The sequence below is a fragment of the Gallus gallus genome, chromosome 13 (assembly GCF_016699485.2).
Source record: "Gallus gallus isolate bGalGal1 chromosome 13, bGalGal1.mat.broiler.GRCg7b, whole genome shotgun sequence".
Classification (NCBI taxonomy): domain Eukaryota; kingdom Metazoa; phylum Chordata; class Aves; order Galliformes; family Phasianidae; genus Gallus; species Gallus gallus.
Window position 1 is genome coordinate 17,501,063 of NC_052544.1, and position 16,487 is coordinate 17,517,549.

General features: G+C 52.3%; 2 protein-coding genes across 16 annotated transcripts in view; one reads left to right on the forward strand and one right to left on the reverse strand.

The window, feature by feature from the left end:
* Positions 1–1,847, forward strand: part of TCERG1 (transcription elongation regulator 1) — a 32,640-nt gene extending 30,793 nt beyond the window's left edge. For all 12 annotated transcript variants that reach the window (XM_046900418.1, XM_015294049.3, XM_015294051.3 and 9 more), the window contains one exon: positions 614–1,847. In XM_046900418.1, coding sequence (XP_046756374.1) covers positions 614–815 — 202 coding nt within the window. In that variant the 3' untranslated portion in view covers positions 816–1,847. The remainder of the gene's footprint in view (positions 1–613) is intronic.
* An 801-nt stretch (positions 1,848–2,648) lies between these two features.
* The window catches only part of PPP2R2B (protein phosphatase 2 regulatory subunit Bbeta), a 69,585-nt gene continuing 55,746 nt past the window's right edge, over positions 2,649–16,487 (reverse strand). For all 4 annotated transcript variants that reach the window (XM_004945052.5, XM_046900423.1, XM_414666.8 and 1 more), the window contains 8 exons: positions 15,940–16,037; positions 14,730–14,895; positions 14,039–14,151; positions 9,698–9,875; positions 8,623–8,787; positions 5,610–5,779; positions 5,409–5,500; positions 2,649–4,515 (listed from right to left, as the gene is read on the reverse strand). In XM_004945052.5, coding sequence (XP_004945109.1) covers positions 4,236–4,515; positions 5,409–5,500; positions 5,610–5,779; positions 8,623–8,787; positions 9,698–9,875; positions 14,039–14,151; positions 14,730–14,895; positions 15,940–16,037 — 1,262 coding nt within the window. In that variant the 3' untranslated portion in view covers positions 2,649–4,235. The remainder of the gene's footprint in view (positions 4,516–5,408; positions 5,501–5,609; positions 5,780–8,622; positions 8,788–9,697; positions 9,876–14,038; positions 14,152–14,729; positions 14,896–15,939; positions 16,038–16,487) is intronic.

Below are 16,487 nucleotides of genomic sequence, written 5' to 3' on the forward strand. Positions count from 1 at the left end.
AACCAGTAATGAAAATCAAACCAGCACAGATGTGAGGTTGTCTTTTGCTTCAGAATAGTATTATGTGTAGCTGGGCTGTCAGGTATTGGACTCATTTTGTGGTGAGGGCCATCTTCCATGCTTGTGTCAGTCCTTGCCCCTCCAGTCATCACTGGGGTGTTTCGGAGTTCTGGGTTCAGGTGATGCTGCTCAATGAACGAGTCACAGTGCTGTCAGCTGGCACACAGTTTGCCACTAAAACTGTCGAATTCTAATTGTCTGCCTCAATTGGATGCCTAATTTAAAACTGTTAACTTTTGTCCCCCAAGGTTTTTAGCATTTAAATAGTTCGTGTAGTGCTGTACAAGGCCATGGCAAGCCCGAAACAAGTCTTCCATGATGCTTAATTAATTTAGCACAAAAGCTAAAAACACTTTAGTTTCTCTGCTTTGACTACTGCTGCTGTGACTGATTCTGAGCAGAAAGTGTTTGTTGCCCAGACCTCTGTGCAGTTTCCTTGTGTTGCGCTCCCCCTGACTGCCTGCTCTGCTAGGTGGGGTTGCAGGATGTGACCCAGCTCCCACCCTGCGGCCCAGGCCGCTGCCAGGCAGTAATCCCTTGTGCTTGCTTCCAGATCCAAAAAGCTGATCCAGGAGTCAGACCAGCATCTGAAGGACGTGGAGAAGATACTACAGAACGACAAGCGCTATCTGGTGCTTGACTGCGTGCCAGAGGAGAGACGCAAACTCATTGTGTCCTACGTGGATGACCTGGACCGCCGAGGTCCGCCTCCGCCACCCACAGCCTCAGAGCCGACGAGACGGACAACAAAGTAGGGATGAGTACACTTAAGGCAAGAGTATCTGTTAAATCAAAAAGCTTGCATGAGCCATCTGTCAGGTTTATACATATACATTACCGTGAATATATTGCAAAACCATCTTAGGAACGGAGGAAAAAGCAGCATTTGTGAACATAAAATGGTCTCTGTGTAAAAATAGAAAATGTATATAAAAAGAGGAAGAAAAAAGAACATGGCAGTTATTTATGAGTTTCTGTAGGGCAGGACTGGTGGGGCCCAGCTGCGCTCACTGTGACAGGGCCATGTCCCGGAGCAGTGGTGCAGGAGGAGCGCTGTTGTGCAGCTCCCAGAGCTGTGCATGGGGCTCAGATGTGAGCGTGGCCCTAGGGCTGTCTGAAGGTGAGATGCTGCCACAGCTGAAGCTGCTGATGGCTGAGGGCTGTGTTATGATAACAGGTGCTGATTCTGTGCTTGATTTCACCCTCCTAAGTGGATCTGAATCCATTGGAGCCCGAGTTAAAACTGAAAGGAGAATTGGCACTACAGAGACCAAATTAAATTTGCTCACAGGTCTGCTTTGTTCCTTACCCTGTCCATGGATTAGAAACAAAATCAGGTTGCTCTGCCCAGGCAAAGATTTGTCCAATGATTTTTACTCCAGTTGGAAACATGTGGCTTGTAGCAGTGGCTACCCAACAGAGCAGGACGGTTGTATAAATGTTTTTATTTACGATAAGTGATCTTTGCATACTTCTGGATTAGACTGTGGATTCCCCTTCTGGGCAATTCTTGTAAACTATACTCCTGTTTTGAATGTTAAACTTGTGTTTCTAAAGTTTAATTTTGAAATGTTGGGATTGTTCAGTTTATGTATTTGAACTACAATAAACCAACCCCTTTTTTATATGGATTGTACAGGCCTAACACCAGTTTTTGTTGGGTTGTGTTGGAGTTGTGAATTCAAGAACAGAGCAAAGAACTGAAGTCCTATTGCCTAAAATGTTGGCTGTGTTTTGCCAAACTGTGTGATACTGTACAGCATCAAATTAAATTTCATAAACATTCAGATCAGCATCTGTGCAATTTGGTGCCAAACAGAATTATTTTCAAGTTCAGTTCTTCAGGCTGTGGCTGAACTCGGAGCTGTCAGAGGGGATGGGTCGGGGTGTTTCCTCCTGTGCCTCCCCCTGTGGTGTGGGTCTGTTCCTCGGGGCTGAGGAGTGGTAGATTAAGGTCATGCCATTAATATGAAGGTAAATGAGCGTCTGTTTGTATAACATTTCCTTTCCAGCATTATCCATGCCCTACAGCTTCTAATTAGGTGCCTCTGTTTAAATTCATCACCAGCAGCAGCAGAGAATTAGCACATGGGCTGTGGAGGAAGCAGCTCAGTGTAGCATATTACCAGTAATGAGCTCTGTCCCTGTGGGGTGCAGGCCGGGCGGTGCTGCTCAGGCGCAGCGTTGGGTCTGGCTTTGGTTTCCTTGTGAAGCCAATTCCACTATCAGCAGAGATTGCACACGAAGAAAAAGCCGTCGCCTGTTCCCATATTGGTGGCTGCTTCACTGCTGGTGGGATGGCAGCTGTTGAACGCATCGCTCCCCTCAGCAGTGCCCCCCGGCCCCCATCACCCCATTGTGCAGCCTGGGGCCAGAAGGAATGCTGAAGGACACAGCCTCCCACGTGTCACTCAGCTCAGAGCTGGAAGGTGGCAGCGCATCACAGGCACGGGGATGGTGCCATGCGCTGCGTGCAGCAGGGTTATGGGCTGCCCAGGTGCTGTACCCCCCCCCCAGGGCTCTGTCCCTGCAGCACACCCCCAGCTGCAGCCACCTGGAAAGCACAACAATCAGCAGCTCCACACAGACACGTTTGGAACAACTTTACTTCTGGTACCAGAGTGCAGGCTTTCTGTACAAGAACAAAAAAAAAAAGAACATTTGAAAAATTTTTTTACTCTTGGCATTTTTTTTTTAACCATTAAAAAAAAAGAAAAGGTACTCCTGAAAGCCACCACTTGTAGTAAATGTGGGAGGAGGTGCACATCCCCCTACTCATCCCTTTGGGATGGTGAATGCCCCCTGCTCCTGCCCCGCAGGCTCCAGGTGGGGGTCTCCTGCCCATCCCCATGCTCCTCAGGTAGGGGCTGAGGGCTGGAGGTAGCACAGGAGCTGCAGGGCATCCGAAGCATGCGGTACAATAGGGGCTGTGGGGAGAGTGCACTTTGCCATTAGGGCTTGCTGAAGGCTTCCCTGCAGGACACAGGCGTGGTGGATGCAGCACAGCTGCACAGCAGGACCACCCTCATGGGGACACTGCTAAAGCAATGGTGTTGGTTGCTGTAATTGACTTTATTTATTCATTTACTTGCTCTTGCAGGAGTGTTTTTCGGACTGAAAATTATTATTGTTTTTGATTGAACATTTGCTCGAGTAAAAAAAGGATCTGAACAATCTTAACAGTAGAAAGGGGCAGCCTGGCCATGCACAGAGGAAGAGTTACTGGTTTTATTATTATTATTATAATGTAGGACCACAGACAGCCCCTGAAGGAAGCAGTCAGGTGCTAGAGCAGTATCTGGTTGGATTCTCTTTTAGAACGTCATAAATTAGCAACTTATACTTTTTCTTTTTAAAAAAGGAATAAATAAATAAATTAAAAAGAGAGAGAAAGCGTGAGATGCAGGAGTGTACAGCAACGCGACAGCAGAAATGGCCACAGAAAATACAAGAAATGCAGAAAAAGAAAAAAAAAGAAAAAAAAAGCCCAGGTTGAACTTGGTTTGCAATCAGCATGTTTTGGAAGTATCATTTATGAAGGTATTTCATATACCCAAAAGGCACCGCAGTATCTACAAAGCCAAATCCTTGGGAGTTTGGGTGGGGCAGAGGAGGGCCGCAGCCCTCCTGGGAGCTCCGAGCACCACCAGTCCGTCCTGTGTTTGGTTTTGCTGTTGGTAAAGACATGAAATAAAGGACAGATGTGAAAAATGGGGACGGGGCTCTGACCTTGTGAAACAACAGGTGGGAATTCCTAGGATTAAGCCTTAAAGAATCAGAATGGATGACAAAAACCCCACCACACCCACACTTAGGTGCACACAGCCGCCCCGTCTGTTCCCACTGCAGCTGATGATTCCAGGTCACCACACCCCACACATCAGCCACCACCACAGCACCGCCACCGCAACAGCAACAGCTGAAACCGCCCCGGCTGCTCCGTGTTGAGTCCGAGCTCTCAGCACGTGGGTAAATGGAAACCTGGGAGCTGCCATGGTACCACTGCAGCTGGTCTGCCTGGCCCTGCACACTGCCATTCACAGAGCAGCACTTCAACAGAGGAATAGGAAAGAAAGAGGGGAAAAAAAAAAAAAAAAGAAAGAAAAGAAACATTGGGAATCTTGTGTTTACTAGTATTCAGTACATGGGAGACTCCTAAAGAATAACTTGTCCTCCTAATTAACCTTGTCCTGGAATATATACAGGTTATTTGTCGCTGCCACAGCAATGATATTCTCCGAAGGGTGCCAAGCTGTATGCAAGATCTTTTTGCTGAAGTCCAGACTGTCCACGCTGATCTCATCTTTCCTCCTCTTGCCCCCCACGCAGACCTTGCGGGGTTTGAGGACGGCCCGCGGTTTGCTGTTCTCCCGCGAGGCCTCCAGCGTCACGTCCCGCTTGGTGTTGCGGTCAAACATGCGGAAGAAGTTGTTGTAGGAGCCAGTCATGATGACACTGTGAGGGCAGGAAGGGCGAGTCGGTGAGCACAGCCACAGCCCCATTTCCATCTCCTCCCCTGCCCGGCCCCGCTCAGCCTGGCACCCACACAGCATGGGGTGTGCACTCAGACACCTCATGGAATGGTTTGGGTTGGAGGGGACCCCACAAGGTCATCGTGTTCCAACCCCTGTGCCACGGCAGGGCCACCACCCTCCACGTCTGGCACTGGCCCAGCCTGCACAGGGCCCCATCCTGAACACCTCCAGGGATGGAGCATCCACAGCCCCCCCTGTGCAGCCTCTGTGAAGAACTGCGCCCAGCATCCAGTCTAAATCTTCCCTCCCTGAGCTTAAAACCACTCCCTCTTCTCCTATCTTTGTACAAAGTTGATTCCCCTCCTTTTTATAATCCCCTTTTAAGTACTGGAAGGCTGCAATGAGGTCTCCCTCAGCCTGTCTGCAGGGGAGCTGCTCCAGCCCTCTGTCCTTCTCCTCTGCTGAGGGAGAGCTCACACAGAAGACGACTCCTTCCAGGATAATTAATTACCCACATAGATATCGCTCTTTGTGGCAAAGATTTGGCTGACCCAAACCAAATGCTTTTCACACCCTTTTAGAGATACGCTCCCCCCTGACCTAAACTGAACACACAGAGCTGTAATCTAGTTTAGATCAGACTTAGAATTCAGGCCTGGCTGTGTCTTACTGTTTGCACTGATGTTTCAGAGAAACACTGTGGTGCTCCTGTGAGGCCGACGGCCCCGCAGCCCCTGCCAGGCTGAGGTAAGCATGGAGCCACTGCCCCGGGAGCCGGGCAGCCACTGCCACCCCCCAGCCCAGCCAGGCCAGGCCCCACGCACAGACACCCCAGCCCCACCCCCAGTGCCCAGCCCCGCCGCCGCCCCTCACCTGTCGGAGCCGTTCCACACGCACTCAAACTTGTCGAAGATGCAGTCGTTCTCATACAGCGAGCACAGCTTGCTCCGCAGGTAGTCGTGGACCTGGAGGCAGGGGCGGATGCTGTGAAGCAGGGGCCATCCCCGCCAGGCCCCACGCAGCCCCACGGCCGCTCCCATCCTCCATCCCGGCCCTGCTCTGCCCTACGCCCACCTGGTACGTCTCGATGGGCCGGTTCTCCATGTTCAAGTCCCACACCTTGACAGTGAGGTAGTCTCGGGTCATGATGTACCTCCCACTGTGGCTGAATTTGACATCAGAGATGGAGGAGATGATCTCAGAAAAGAACGAGCGGTTACTGGGGTCCTCAGGCTCCTCAAAAACTGCAGCAGAGGAAGGGACAGGCCTGGCATCAGTGACCCAGCGGGACCCGCCGCTCCGCCCGGCCTGGAGGGGGCCCAGGGGTGCACTGCAGCACCCGGGCAGCGGGGACATGCAGGGACACAGGAGGCCATGAGCACCCCGACCCCGCAGTGCTGAGCCCTCTGTGAGCACTGCCACTGCTAGGCACCTAGATGTTATGGACTCCGTGCAACTGAAGTGCCTTTGTTCTTAATGAGTGCAATAACCAGGAAGGGTCATCAGAGACCAATCTATCAACAGCACAAGAGAAGGCCAAAAGATTTAGAACCTCTGTGCCTTTTCTCTCTAGAAATCAATGTGCAGTATAACTGAAAGTCAATGTAAACATTTTATAGTTACTGCAACCTACAGACTTAATCCGATGTCTTTGAATGAATCTCAGCCTGGGCAGTCTGAAGAACATTGATTAAGGTCCAAATTAAATGCATTTACAAATTCAATTTCAAAGTAACGTCAGCTGGGCAGGCACAGCTTTATAGAAAACAACAGATCTGCACCAATGAAGGGGCTGTGCATTATGTCAGACCTCCTTTCATCCCTACAGACCCCTCACCAGCTCAGCACTACAGAACTCTGCTGTCTCCTCCTCCTTCACTCTGTACTGGAAAAAAACCCATTTCTATAGCCATGCCAAGCTGGCTTTTGTCCCAACACGGACATGGCCACAAACCTTATGAGCATTGCCTGGCACCCACACTCCCAGAAAACAAAGGCAGGACAGAGCTGTTCCAAGAGCCAGGGCTGGGTTCAGTTGCTCACTTCCACAACCCCTGGCCAAGCCCTGCGTTTGTCACAGCTATTCTCCAACACAGCAGAGAAAAGGCCTGATATATAAACAGAGCCTTTCCTTAGGGCTGGGGGTGTCACATCTACAGTGTGTGAACAAGAGGAAATCATTGCTGATAGCAAAGAAGTAGAAAGCATCAAACTGCAGATGGACAAACAAGGTGCCTCAGAGAACAAACCCAAGAGGTGACAGCAGCACCAAGAACATGAGCAGGAAGAGATGGGCAGCAGCAAGAAGAGGGCAAATCCCAACACTGCAGCGCTGTGTGCTCTGCACAGGCTGAGCAGTGCTGCAGTGTGCCTGGAGGATCTGCGGCCCAGGAGCAGCTCCTGCACAGCTCTGCTGTCTGAGCTCCTGCATGGATGCATGTGCAGCCAGAGGGCTCTGCTGGCAGCTCAGTGCATGCAGCTCCTTACTGCTCATCAGTGAATGCAACCGCTCCTCCATTTCCCTAACACCAATTCAAACCCTACCTTTTCTTTCTGTCTCCTTCATTTAAACTCCAGTCAGGACAATTAGCCACACACACCAGGAAATCAAAAGCACCACGAAGCCCATGGCACAGCACCCACAGCCCCACTGCAACAATAGCCCCGCGGGGCTGCAGAGCCCACAGCCATCTCTGCAGGCTCTGACTCCCTTCGTGCTGCAGGCCACAACAGAGTTCTCACTTACAATGGAGACTGGGGAGTACTGCAGAGGCAAAGAGGTTTGTTTCCTCATTAGCTAAATGAGCCCAGGGTGGCAGACGAGGTTTGTCATCCTCCGGAGATTCTGCACAATCAGCTTGTTAATTTTTAGCTCGAGGTCTTGCCAGGCTTATTACTGCATGCAGCAGGACATCGTTAGCTGCTGCTCGGGGCTGAGGAAGGAGGTGATTTGTTTCTGGAGGCGCTGCCACCACTCAGCTCTGCACCAGCTGTGTGCTGCCCCAGCTGACAGCAGGCAGTGAGAGCTCTGCACCACAGATCCTCAGCCCTGTGCAGAATGAGCTCCACGTGTCTGGAGCAGGGAGTTCCTAATGTGAGATCAGATCCCCGCACCATATTTATGTGCCTTTTTTCTTGTATAAAAGGCTTTGGTGAAAAAAAAAACACAAAAAACAAAGAGAATATGCTGCCAACAAGAAGATGACAGCAGCTCTGCAGCAAGGTATGCCTGTACCCAGGGCTGACCTCTGTAATAACCCATGTAATGCAATGGAAAGCACAGCAGTAACAGTGGGGTGGTAAAGCCCTGGGCTACAGCAAGTGAGGATTTGCTCAAATGGAACACCCATGTGCACAAAAACAAAAGGAAAAAGCTGCTTACCTTTGGAAGGCCTCAGGTATACAGGGATCTCCAGTGAGATGCCCTCATCTCCACTGCCAGTCCTTAAATGGGGACTGGGGAGGGGTGGATCCTGGCTCCAGCCCTTCCATCAGGTACACTGCATGCACCTGAGCTTCCTGGGTTGGCCCTGCCTTCCCACCAGGTGCCCCATCACTGTTTCAGGCCATGACTCAGCACTTCTGTTACAAGCCCAACACAGAGCCCCATCCTATGCATTGCACCCAATGGGGCTTTTCCTCCCCGTGTAGGGGCTGCTGCCACCAAAACATCACGGAAAGGGATTTCCTTTGCTCTGTCATTGCACTCCAAGCCTCAGCTGGGAGCTATCGCTGTAGGACTGTGAAGCAGTCATGAAGTGCAAGAACAGAGAGATGTGTTCTGCTCAGGGTTTGGGGTTCACAGAATTGTAGGGCTTGGAAGGGACCTCCAGGGACCATCGAGTCCAACCCCCTGCCAAAGCAGGCTCCCCAGGCCAGGCTGCACAGGTGGGCATCCAGGCAGGCCCTGAACACCTCCAGAGGAGACTCCACAACATCCCTGGGATGACCGATGCTTTCAGATCTCCACACATCAGTGCAAACTTTCCTATGCAGCTCCCTGCTGCAGCACACGGCAGGTGTCGGGCAGTGAGGGCAGCCCCGTGCTCAGCAGCAGTCCCTCCCGCCCTGCTGTCCCCACACTCACACTTGGCGTGGCGGTCGCAGAGGGCAGAGGTGCGCATATCGCACAGCCGGATGGTGCCTTTGCTGCTGCTGTACACGAAGGTGTTGCAGTGGTGGGGGTGGAACTCTGCAGCGGTGATCACCTCCGTCAGCTCCTCCATGTTGGCCGGCTTGATGTCCACGATATCTGGGGGTGAGTGAAGGAGCCCGCTGCTCCCCGCATGGAATTGGTGCCTGGGACTGTCAAACCCCTGAAGTTTTGCCCAAATCCTCTCCTCATTGTCCAAAATAAGGAAGCACTGCAGCACTGCTCAGACATGGCCCCCACCAAACACACTCCCATGGCTGCTGAACTCCTCTCCAGCTGCCCAACCCTGCCACGTGTCCCAGGGGGTCCTCAGTGCAGAACACGATATAAATATCACTGGTGATCAGTGCCCCCCTGTGATTATTTCTGATGCAGCAGTTAGGAGGGTGACAGGCATGCTCTCATTTGTGTGCCTGTGACTGGCAGCCTGTCACCCTGCTGCGCTATTAAGATTTCCCCTCCTCATCTCCCTCAGGGCATCTGTCTTCCACATCACCCCCCATCCCTCCGCCTCAGCTCAGGCCCCGCAGGCAGAACTCAAAGTGGTGGCAGTGGGGGTCCCATGGTGTGGGCAGGGCTCAGTGCCCAGCACTGCCAGCACGCTGCCGTGCCTCAGCCCACGCAGACAAGGGCGAGCAGCAGTGACCGCTGTGGGGATGGGGACATCCGAAGCTGTGCCCGAGGGTGCTGTGGGTACTGCAGAACACTGAGCCCTGCGGCAGCGCTTTGCTGTGCTCTGCCCCTGCACTTCCACCTCTCCTGCACCGACCTCCTGACAGGACCTGGGGTAACCGGCAGTAATAAATGAGCAGCAAGCAGGACCAGTTAGTAACACTGGCAAAGAAAATCACAACAGGTCAAACCTCTAACTTGGTTTTCAGTCCTTTCTGACCCGGAAAAGGAGAGCTTCCCCGTGAGCCCAGCCCTGGCCCTGTGGCTCCCTGTTAATACAGCTCCCGGCAGCAGAGGGGCCCAGGGACACCACCGGGGAGCGCACACCAAAGGATACTGAAGCTCTGATTTGTGATCTCAAAGTTCCAGAGGTTTATCCGCAGGTCATCGGCTGACATGTAGGTCTCGTAGTCGCTGTTGACGGAGATGGAGTTGATGTGGTATGTATGCGCGTTGGCGAACACCCTGCGTGGAGTGGCCTCTACCATCAGGTCCATGGGCCGCAGCACCGGCACCTGCAGGGCATCACAGCGTCAGCAGTGGGCACGGGGTGCTGGGAGCCACGTGGGGCAGCACCACAGCATCGCCTGCTCTGGGAGACAACAGCGCGAGTCCAAAGCTCTTCTGCAGCAACAGTTCCTTCTCCGGCCAAAAAACAACAAAACCTCATCTATTTTGTCACTTCGGAATGTGAAATTCCTGCCCCGTTCCTAACAGAAGCGCTGTGTTAAGAGCTGAATCAGCCTCGGTTTTTCTTTCAGATTTTCTGGATTTGCCTCACAGTGAATGATGGAAGTAAAGGAGGGGAAGAGATGGGGAAGGGGAAGCACAGGGCAGGGACAGATGGAGGAAATAGGAAGCAGTGTCATACATGTTTGCCTTTGGATTAGTAAGCATAACCCATGTAAACATGAGGGGATGGAGAGAGACATAAAAGCAGCATGTGCAAGGAGAGGTGAACATGATAACTTCAGACATCGTGCTCTTAAGGCAGCTGTGTGCACCAGGAAGGTGTCAGCCCGCGCTCCCCCTGCCAGCAGCTGTGCCCTCCAGCCACTCCATCACAGAAAATGTTTTCTGTGTGCTGTCCGAAGACGTTTCCCATGGCTGCAGAGGTGGGGGCGGGAGCACGACAGCCAGATCAAGTGACACAGGAGCATAGGAACTGCCAGCCCGGAGCCTGAGCTTAATGTGATGCGCCTGCTTCCTAATTCAGCCTGACACACTCAATGATGCATCATTTGCTGCTGAAGGACTCTGCTCAGCCATCTGGGGACAGAGGCTTGCATCGTGCTCAGAGATTGCAGGACGTGGGCTGTCACTCAGACTGTCAGAAACATGATGGTTTTGCAGAGTATGGGCTCATACATTACACTGGGCTGCTCTGGATGCAAAAATAAATATATCACAGGCTCCGGAGTACGGCTTCACTCAGCACTGCTCTGCAGCCCTACCACGTCCCAGTCAGACCCACGGCTGTGCCCAGCCCAAGTAGTGCTGCAACAACAGCACAGCCCGTGTCCAAACAGGGCATGGGGTGATCTGCAGATCCAACACCTGCATGGTCCCAGCCTGGGCTCTCAGTGCAGCGGGGCTGCGCTCTGCCGTCTCCTTCACCAACAGAGAGAACTCCTGGGTTCAGCCCTTCAGTTACTGAGCTGACCTGCAGGGTAGTGCCTGGTATTATATACACCCATTATTAGCGGGTAATTTGGTGTAACAAACCACATCAAGTACATAGAAAGGCTGTCAAATAAAATAAAGCGCTAATAAATTAAATTATTTCCTGTTCTGTGGAAGGGGGCAACGCCATTCATTATTCACTTTATAAAAATTATGTCTTCGTTTTTCTTTTTGCCTTTTACCAGGCACCTCCTGCAAAAAGAGTGCTCCCATCGCCCACACACATCGCACCCCACCGCTTCTTACCACACGCACGGCAGAGCAGCAGCTTCATGTTCCTCAGGACTTGGCCTTCCTGGGCTTCCCTCATGCCATCTGAGAAGACCCCTTCCCAGTAAGACAAATCTGCTGTATGGCCACTGGCCGCGCACTGATGGAGCTCCTGGTTCAGTCATTTCCCCAGTGCTCCCAGCACAGCTCTGCTCCCTGCTACCTGCTATGAGTGCTCTGCATGCAGTGTCAGCAGAGCCCCAGGTGTGGAACAGCCCTTCCTATGGGGGTCCAAAGTGGGAAGAGGGGCTCAGGAGCTGCACCTGCAGCAGTGAGGGCAAATCCAGCCCTGCAACGCAGTCAGAGCACCCCAAAGGGGTCAGGGCAGGATGCCTCAGAGCAGCAACTGCCAGCACCATCCCCCAGCCCAGCTGCCCCCCCAGCCCTCCTCCCTCCTTGTTTTTATAGCAGGACAGAATCCTTGTTTAGTTTGCAATTGGGAATCTGTCCCTGCTCAGGTCTTACATTTCAGAACGACTTTCATCATCTGCACCTGAATGCTGCAGTAAGAATGCAGAGAAGAAACGGCCCTCCCAAGGCCATGGGGTGAACATGGATACGTTTGATACAGGAGAAGTAAAGAACAAACCCTCCATGAAACTGTACCCAGTAGCCAAAAAATATGAATGTTTTGGCAAAATGGGAGATATAAAACACAATTTATGATGGATGCTGTTGGAATTGAGGGAAATAACAGCTCTTAATCACAAACAGCATTGTGACAACAGCAATAGCTGTGCTCCTCTTGGCCCTGCCTTGCGCCGTGAGGGGATCTAAGACAATGCATTCCTTATTTAAAGAGCTGTTATCTGTGTTAAGGATTCCTGCAGACATCCCCTGGTGTGCAGTGGTGCAGAGAGGCACCCATAGAGCACCGTGATGTGGCGCTCCTGCACAGCTGCTGGACTGGAGCCTACACTCATGCGCAAAGCTCTCCTTGGACAGCAAAGGCCTTCATGGCCTGAACAGAGGGAAAGAGTCCTGCATTATGTGGGTTAGAAATCCCTCAGAGAACAATGCTCATCGAATAAATCTAAACCATCCCAATGAATGGGAAGAGATGACTGCAGCAAGGTGCTTTTAGATCTTTTCTGCTTGTCTGTGGTTGAACATGGAACCATGGATGGATGCACCAAAACGTGGGAATCAGTGGAGCATTAAGGGCTCAGGATACACCAAGCAGCAGCCAAATTGTGAATGCTATGTACATGTCTGCCTGAGGAAAACCATCAGTGTGAACTGGAGCAGACTGAAGGCTGCTCCTTTTTGCATCCTTAGGGACAGAAGGTGTTGTGCACAGGGATACCAATACCCATAACACTGAGCACTCACATTGTACTTTACCTCTTCCTGCTGCTACAGAGAAGGAATCACGTGTTCCTATGGGGCTGCTTGCTATAGAAGTTAGGAGACAGTAGGGAGCATTAAAAGACACCAGTGGCAAACTTGTGCAGCTGCCACTTTGGGCCGAATGTCTGCAACAACCACCAAGTTGGTCCGACCCCACTGCAGCCCCACAGCTGCCAATCCCAACACCAGAATGCAGCCAACCTCCACCAGCCAACACCAACAGCCGACTGTGCAGACAGAGCAGCACAGGCCGGGAAGGAAAGCCAGCAGATGTGACACTGATGTTGGAATCTAAAAAAGGCATCTCTTTTACCCTGAGCTCCAGTTACTTAACAGCAGTTATACCTCTGAACGACACCTTCCTTTAAAAACCTGCCCACATCCCACTCAGAGTCAGTAACCACAGCTCCTACAGCACCAACACCCAGACCCCAGGAAGGCCCCCCCTGCGGGCTGCACTGGGCTGCAAATGCTGCCTGAAATGTGGCAGCAGATGCAGATACACACGAAATGAAACACCTCTTGCTCAGTCAGGGAAACGCCTGCTGGCCCCAGGAGCACCTGGAGCAGAGGTGAGAACTGAATGGGGCCCGAGGTTCTGGAAGGCTCAATTGGCAATGAAGCCTGAAGCTATGAAGTGAGCCAAGGGCAATCACACCAACAGTGTTATATTCATAAACACAAAACTCAAGTACTTAGAATGCAAATCCTGACAGGAGGTTAATAAATCACAAGCTGCTCTGGCTGATTAATGCCACCATGACATTACTGTGTACCTGGAGTTTCCAGGCCTGCAGGTGAAGGGGGACCTTCAGTCTCTGCTCTGAGTTCAGGCACAGGAATGTGGTCCTGTGGTGCAGCCCCCCCTCAACGCCCCACACTGCCCAGGGCCAGGTCTCTGTGTACAAATAAAGCTCAGAAACAGCCCCAGGGACCCCCAGAGGAGGAGTGGGTTTAGCTGCACCTTCTGCCAGCACTGCCAGGCACAGGGTGACTGCTTTAAGGGCTGTGTGCATGCATCTCCCTTGCAGTAAATGGCAAACCTAGCCTCAGGTGTTTACATTTGACTTGGGAGGCTTGTTCTAATCCACCTAGATGGGCAGGAAAGCTCACAGAGAAGGAACTGCTGCTGCAGAAGCTGCGGCTGTGCTGCGAATAGTGCAAAGGAGGGGGCTCTGCAGCTCCATCCCAGCAGGACAGCAGCACTGGGCACTGCCGTGGGATCGCTGTGCTCACAGTGTGTCTGTACCCCCAGCTGAGCAACACCCTCTGTGCCCCCAGCAGCAGCCAGCACCGTCCCTGGGGCACACAGCCCCGCCAGCACCCACCGCTGTCTGCATCCAACCCCAGCAGGAACGCAGCGCACCCCACTCACCCGCAGCGAGGTGATCATGGAGGGGTCTCGGAGGCGGCCGTCCTCATCCTTCAGGTTGTACCCCTCCGGCCTTTTGTCGCGCTCACTGACCTTCCATAGCTTCACAGTTTTATCTGCGAGAGAACAGAGTCAGGCCCAGCCCCTGTTGTGAACTTCGAGAGTGAGAGCAAAAAGAAACAGCACAACATGGGAATACGTTACAGAGCATTGCTCTGATGATGCACTACAATACAAATCTCTGTCCTAAACACCGAGATAATACCCCGGTTAATCAAAGAACTACTTAAAAACTCAATTAACAGATCTTCATTGCATTTCAGCGATTCTCCCCCAGATGAGTTTAGTAAATCTTTGAATTTTATTACAATGATCAATAGAGTCAATCCTGTAACACAAAGTTAGTTGGTCACGGGAGATAATTAGAACCCTCCTTGTCCCCTGAAGTAATTAAGTCACATCCATCTTAAGGCTCCATTCATCCCAAGTAATATTCCTGGATCCTCCTGATATTTATCTGAGCATAACACGGAACTGCTGAGCTGAACGCAGCTGCACATTGGAACACAGCAGCCATGAAAAAAAAGACAAAACAACAGCAACTTCACCCAGAGAGCACTCAAAGATACCCAACAAGAGCCATCAGCAGAACAAAGTGCCCAGAGGAGCCCCCGCTGCCCACAGCCACACGCACCGTTGGTGGACAGTAGGAAATAGGCGGCGTTCTGCTGCGGGAGCCATCGGATCTTATTGATCTTCTCCTCGATCTCCAAACTCTTCAGGTAATCGAACTCCGGCTCGTGGCTCTGGAAAGTGCTGTACACATTGTACTCACCCCTGCGATGGGGCTGGTTCTTGCTCTGCGGGAAGGGGACAGGGAGGAGTGTAAGACACGGAGAGAACACTTCCCATTGACTCCTTCGCCCTCAGGTTCGCTGCACAGCTGACCCAGCACTGCTCCGGGGCTGGGAGCTGAGCCTGCACTGAGCCCACAGCCCTGCACTGCCAGCACAGCCCCCATGGGACAGAGCCCTGCGGCACAGACAGCACTGGGAGCAGCGCCACAGGGAGAGCCCATCCAGTGGGCACAGAGAATGGGAATTGTGCTGCTGGGAAAGGAGACAACATCTGAAAACCATCACTGCCCAGAGAGGCTCAGTGCCCATCTGCCAGGGGCTGCATTTCTCCAAGTCCCACAGAGCTGTGCAGTGCGGGGCTCTGAGTGGGGCTGGGGGAATTCAGTGGATCTGTGCTGCAGGTCGCTTCCAACATGCACCGATGTTGGTCCCCTGGAGCAGAGGGCTGTGTCAGACAGGAGGCTGACAGAATGCATCCCAGGTGGTGTCAGGGAGGTGGAAGTTCAGGAAAAGTGGGAGAAAACAAAAATGAGAGAAGCATGAAGCGGAACAGTAACAGAAAGGCGAACAAAGTGTCTGTGTGTAACCTCATACTGATCGGTTTCCCCCAGCATACACAGAAATCCTGTGCAGGTTTTAACGTGGGGAGAAGTGTAACCCATTGGTGCCCCCTGGCATTGCTGGTGGCCTCACGCAATGCCTCCCTCTCAGGAAGCCCCCAAGGAGCTCTGCTCCCAGCCAGGCTGTGCAGCTCTGAGCTGAGGGCACAGTGCCCCAGCCTGGACCCGGGGGGGCTCTGGGGATGGGACAGCACGGCCAAGGGGTGGATGGCAGCCAGCTGTGCCCGTGCTGGGCTATGGGGAGCTGCAGTGTGGCTGCAGGTGCAATTTAGGTCATTCTACAGTGTGACACCTGGTCTTGCCGCTGCTAATTGCCTCTTTCCAATTCTCAGTCTGCTAGGAGAGAACTGAGGTTAAGAGTGACGGGCGCAGATTAGGAAACAACAGGACACTGCTTCACAAGGATAAAATGGCATTCTGTACCTACCTCCTGCTCACGCTGAAATATGACAACCCGACCCCCCTTGTCCCCTGTTGCCAGCAATTCTCCGGTGTGGTTGAATTCTACTGTAGAGATAATGTCAGCTGAAAGGGAGAAGACAAAGACAATTTAAGTAACTGCAGAGTGGCTTTCACAGGCATCTAAATGCACCATTCCCACGCAGCTCAGGCAGCCCGTGCTGTCAGAGCTTTCTCTCCCCTGTGACATTTCCATACATCTCAGCTTTTCTATTGTATGTGATGACAGTTGCAGCATTTTGGAGCACTGCTGCTGGGAGCTCGTGCCCCACGGCCTCAGGGTGCCCCCGCCTGCTGCGGGCTGTGGGGTGCAGGGATGCTCCCACCATGGCAGAGGACAGGCAGGGAAGCACACACGGATCTGCGGCATGTAAATACTTTAATCTGCGGCGCTTACCCTTGAGGCAAAGCAGGAGAGCTGCTAATGATTGGATTTATTGGGGCTATTTTTAAAAGAATGTCAGAGGTTAATTCCATGACAATTACTGCCCGACTTGTGTCACCAGCTGCCTCCGA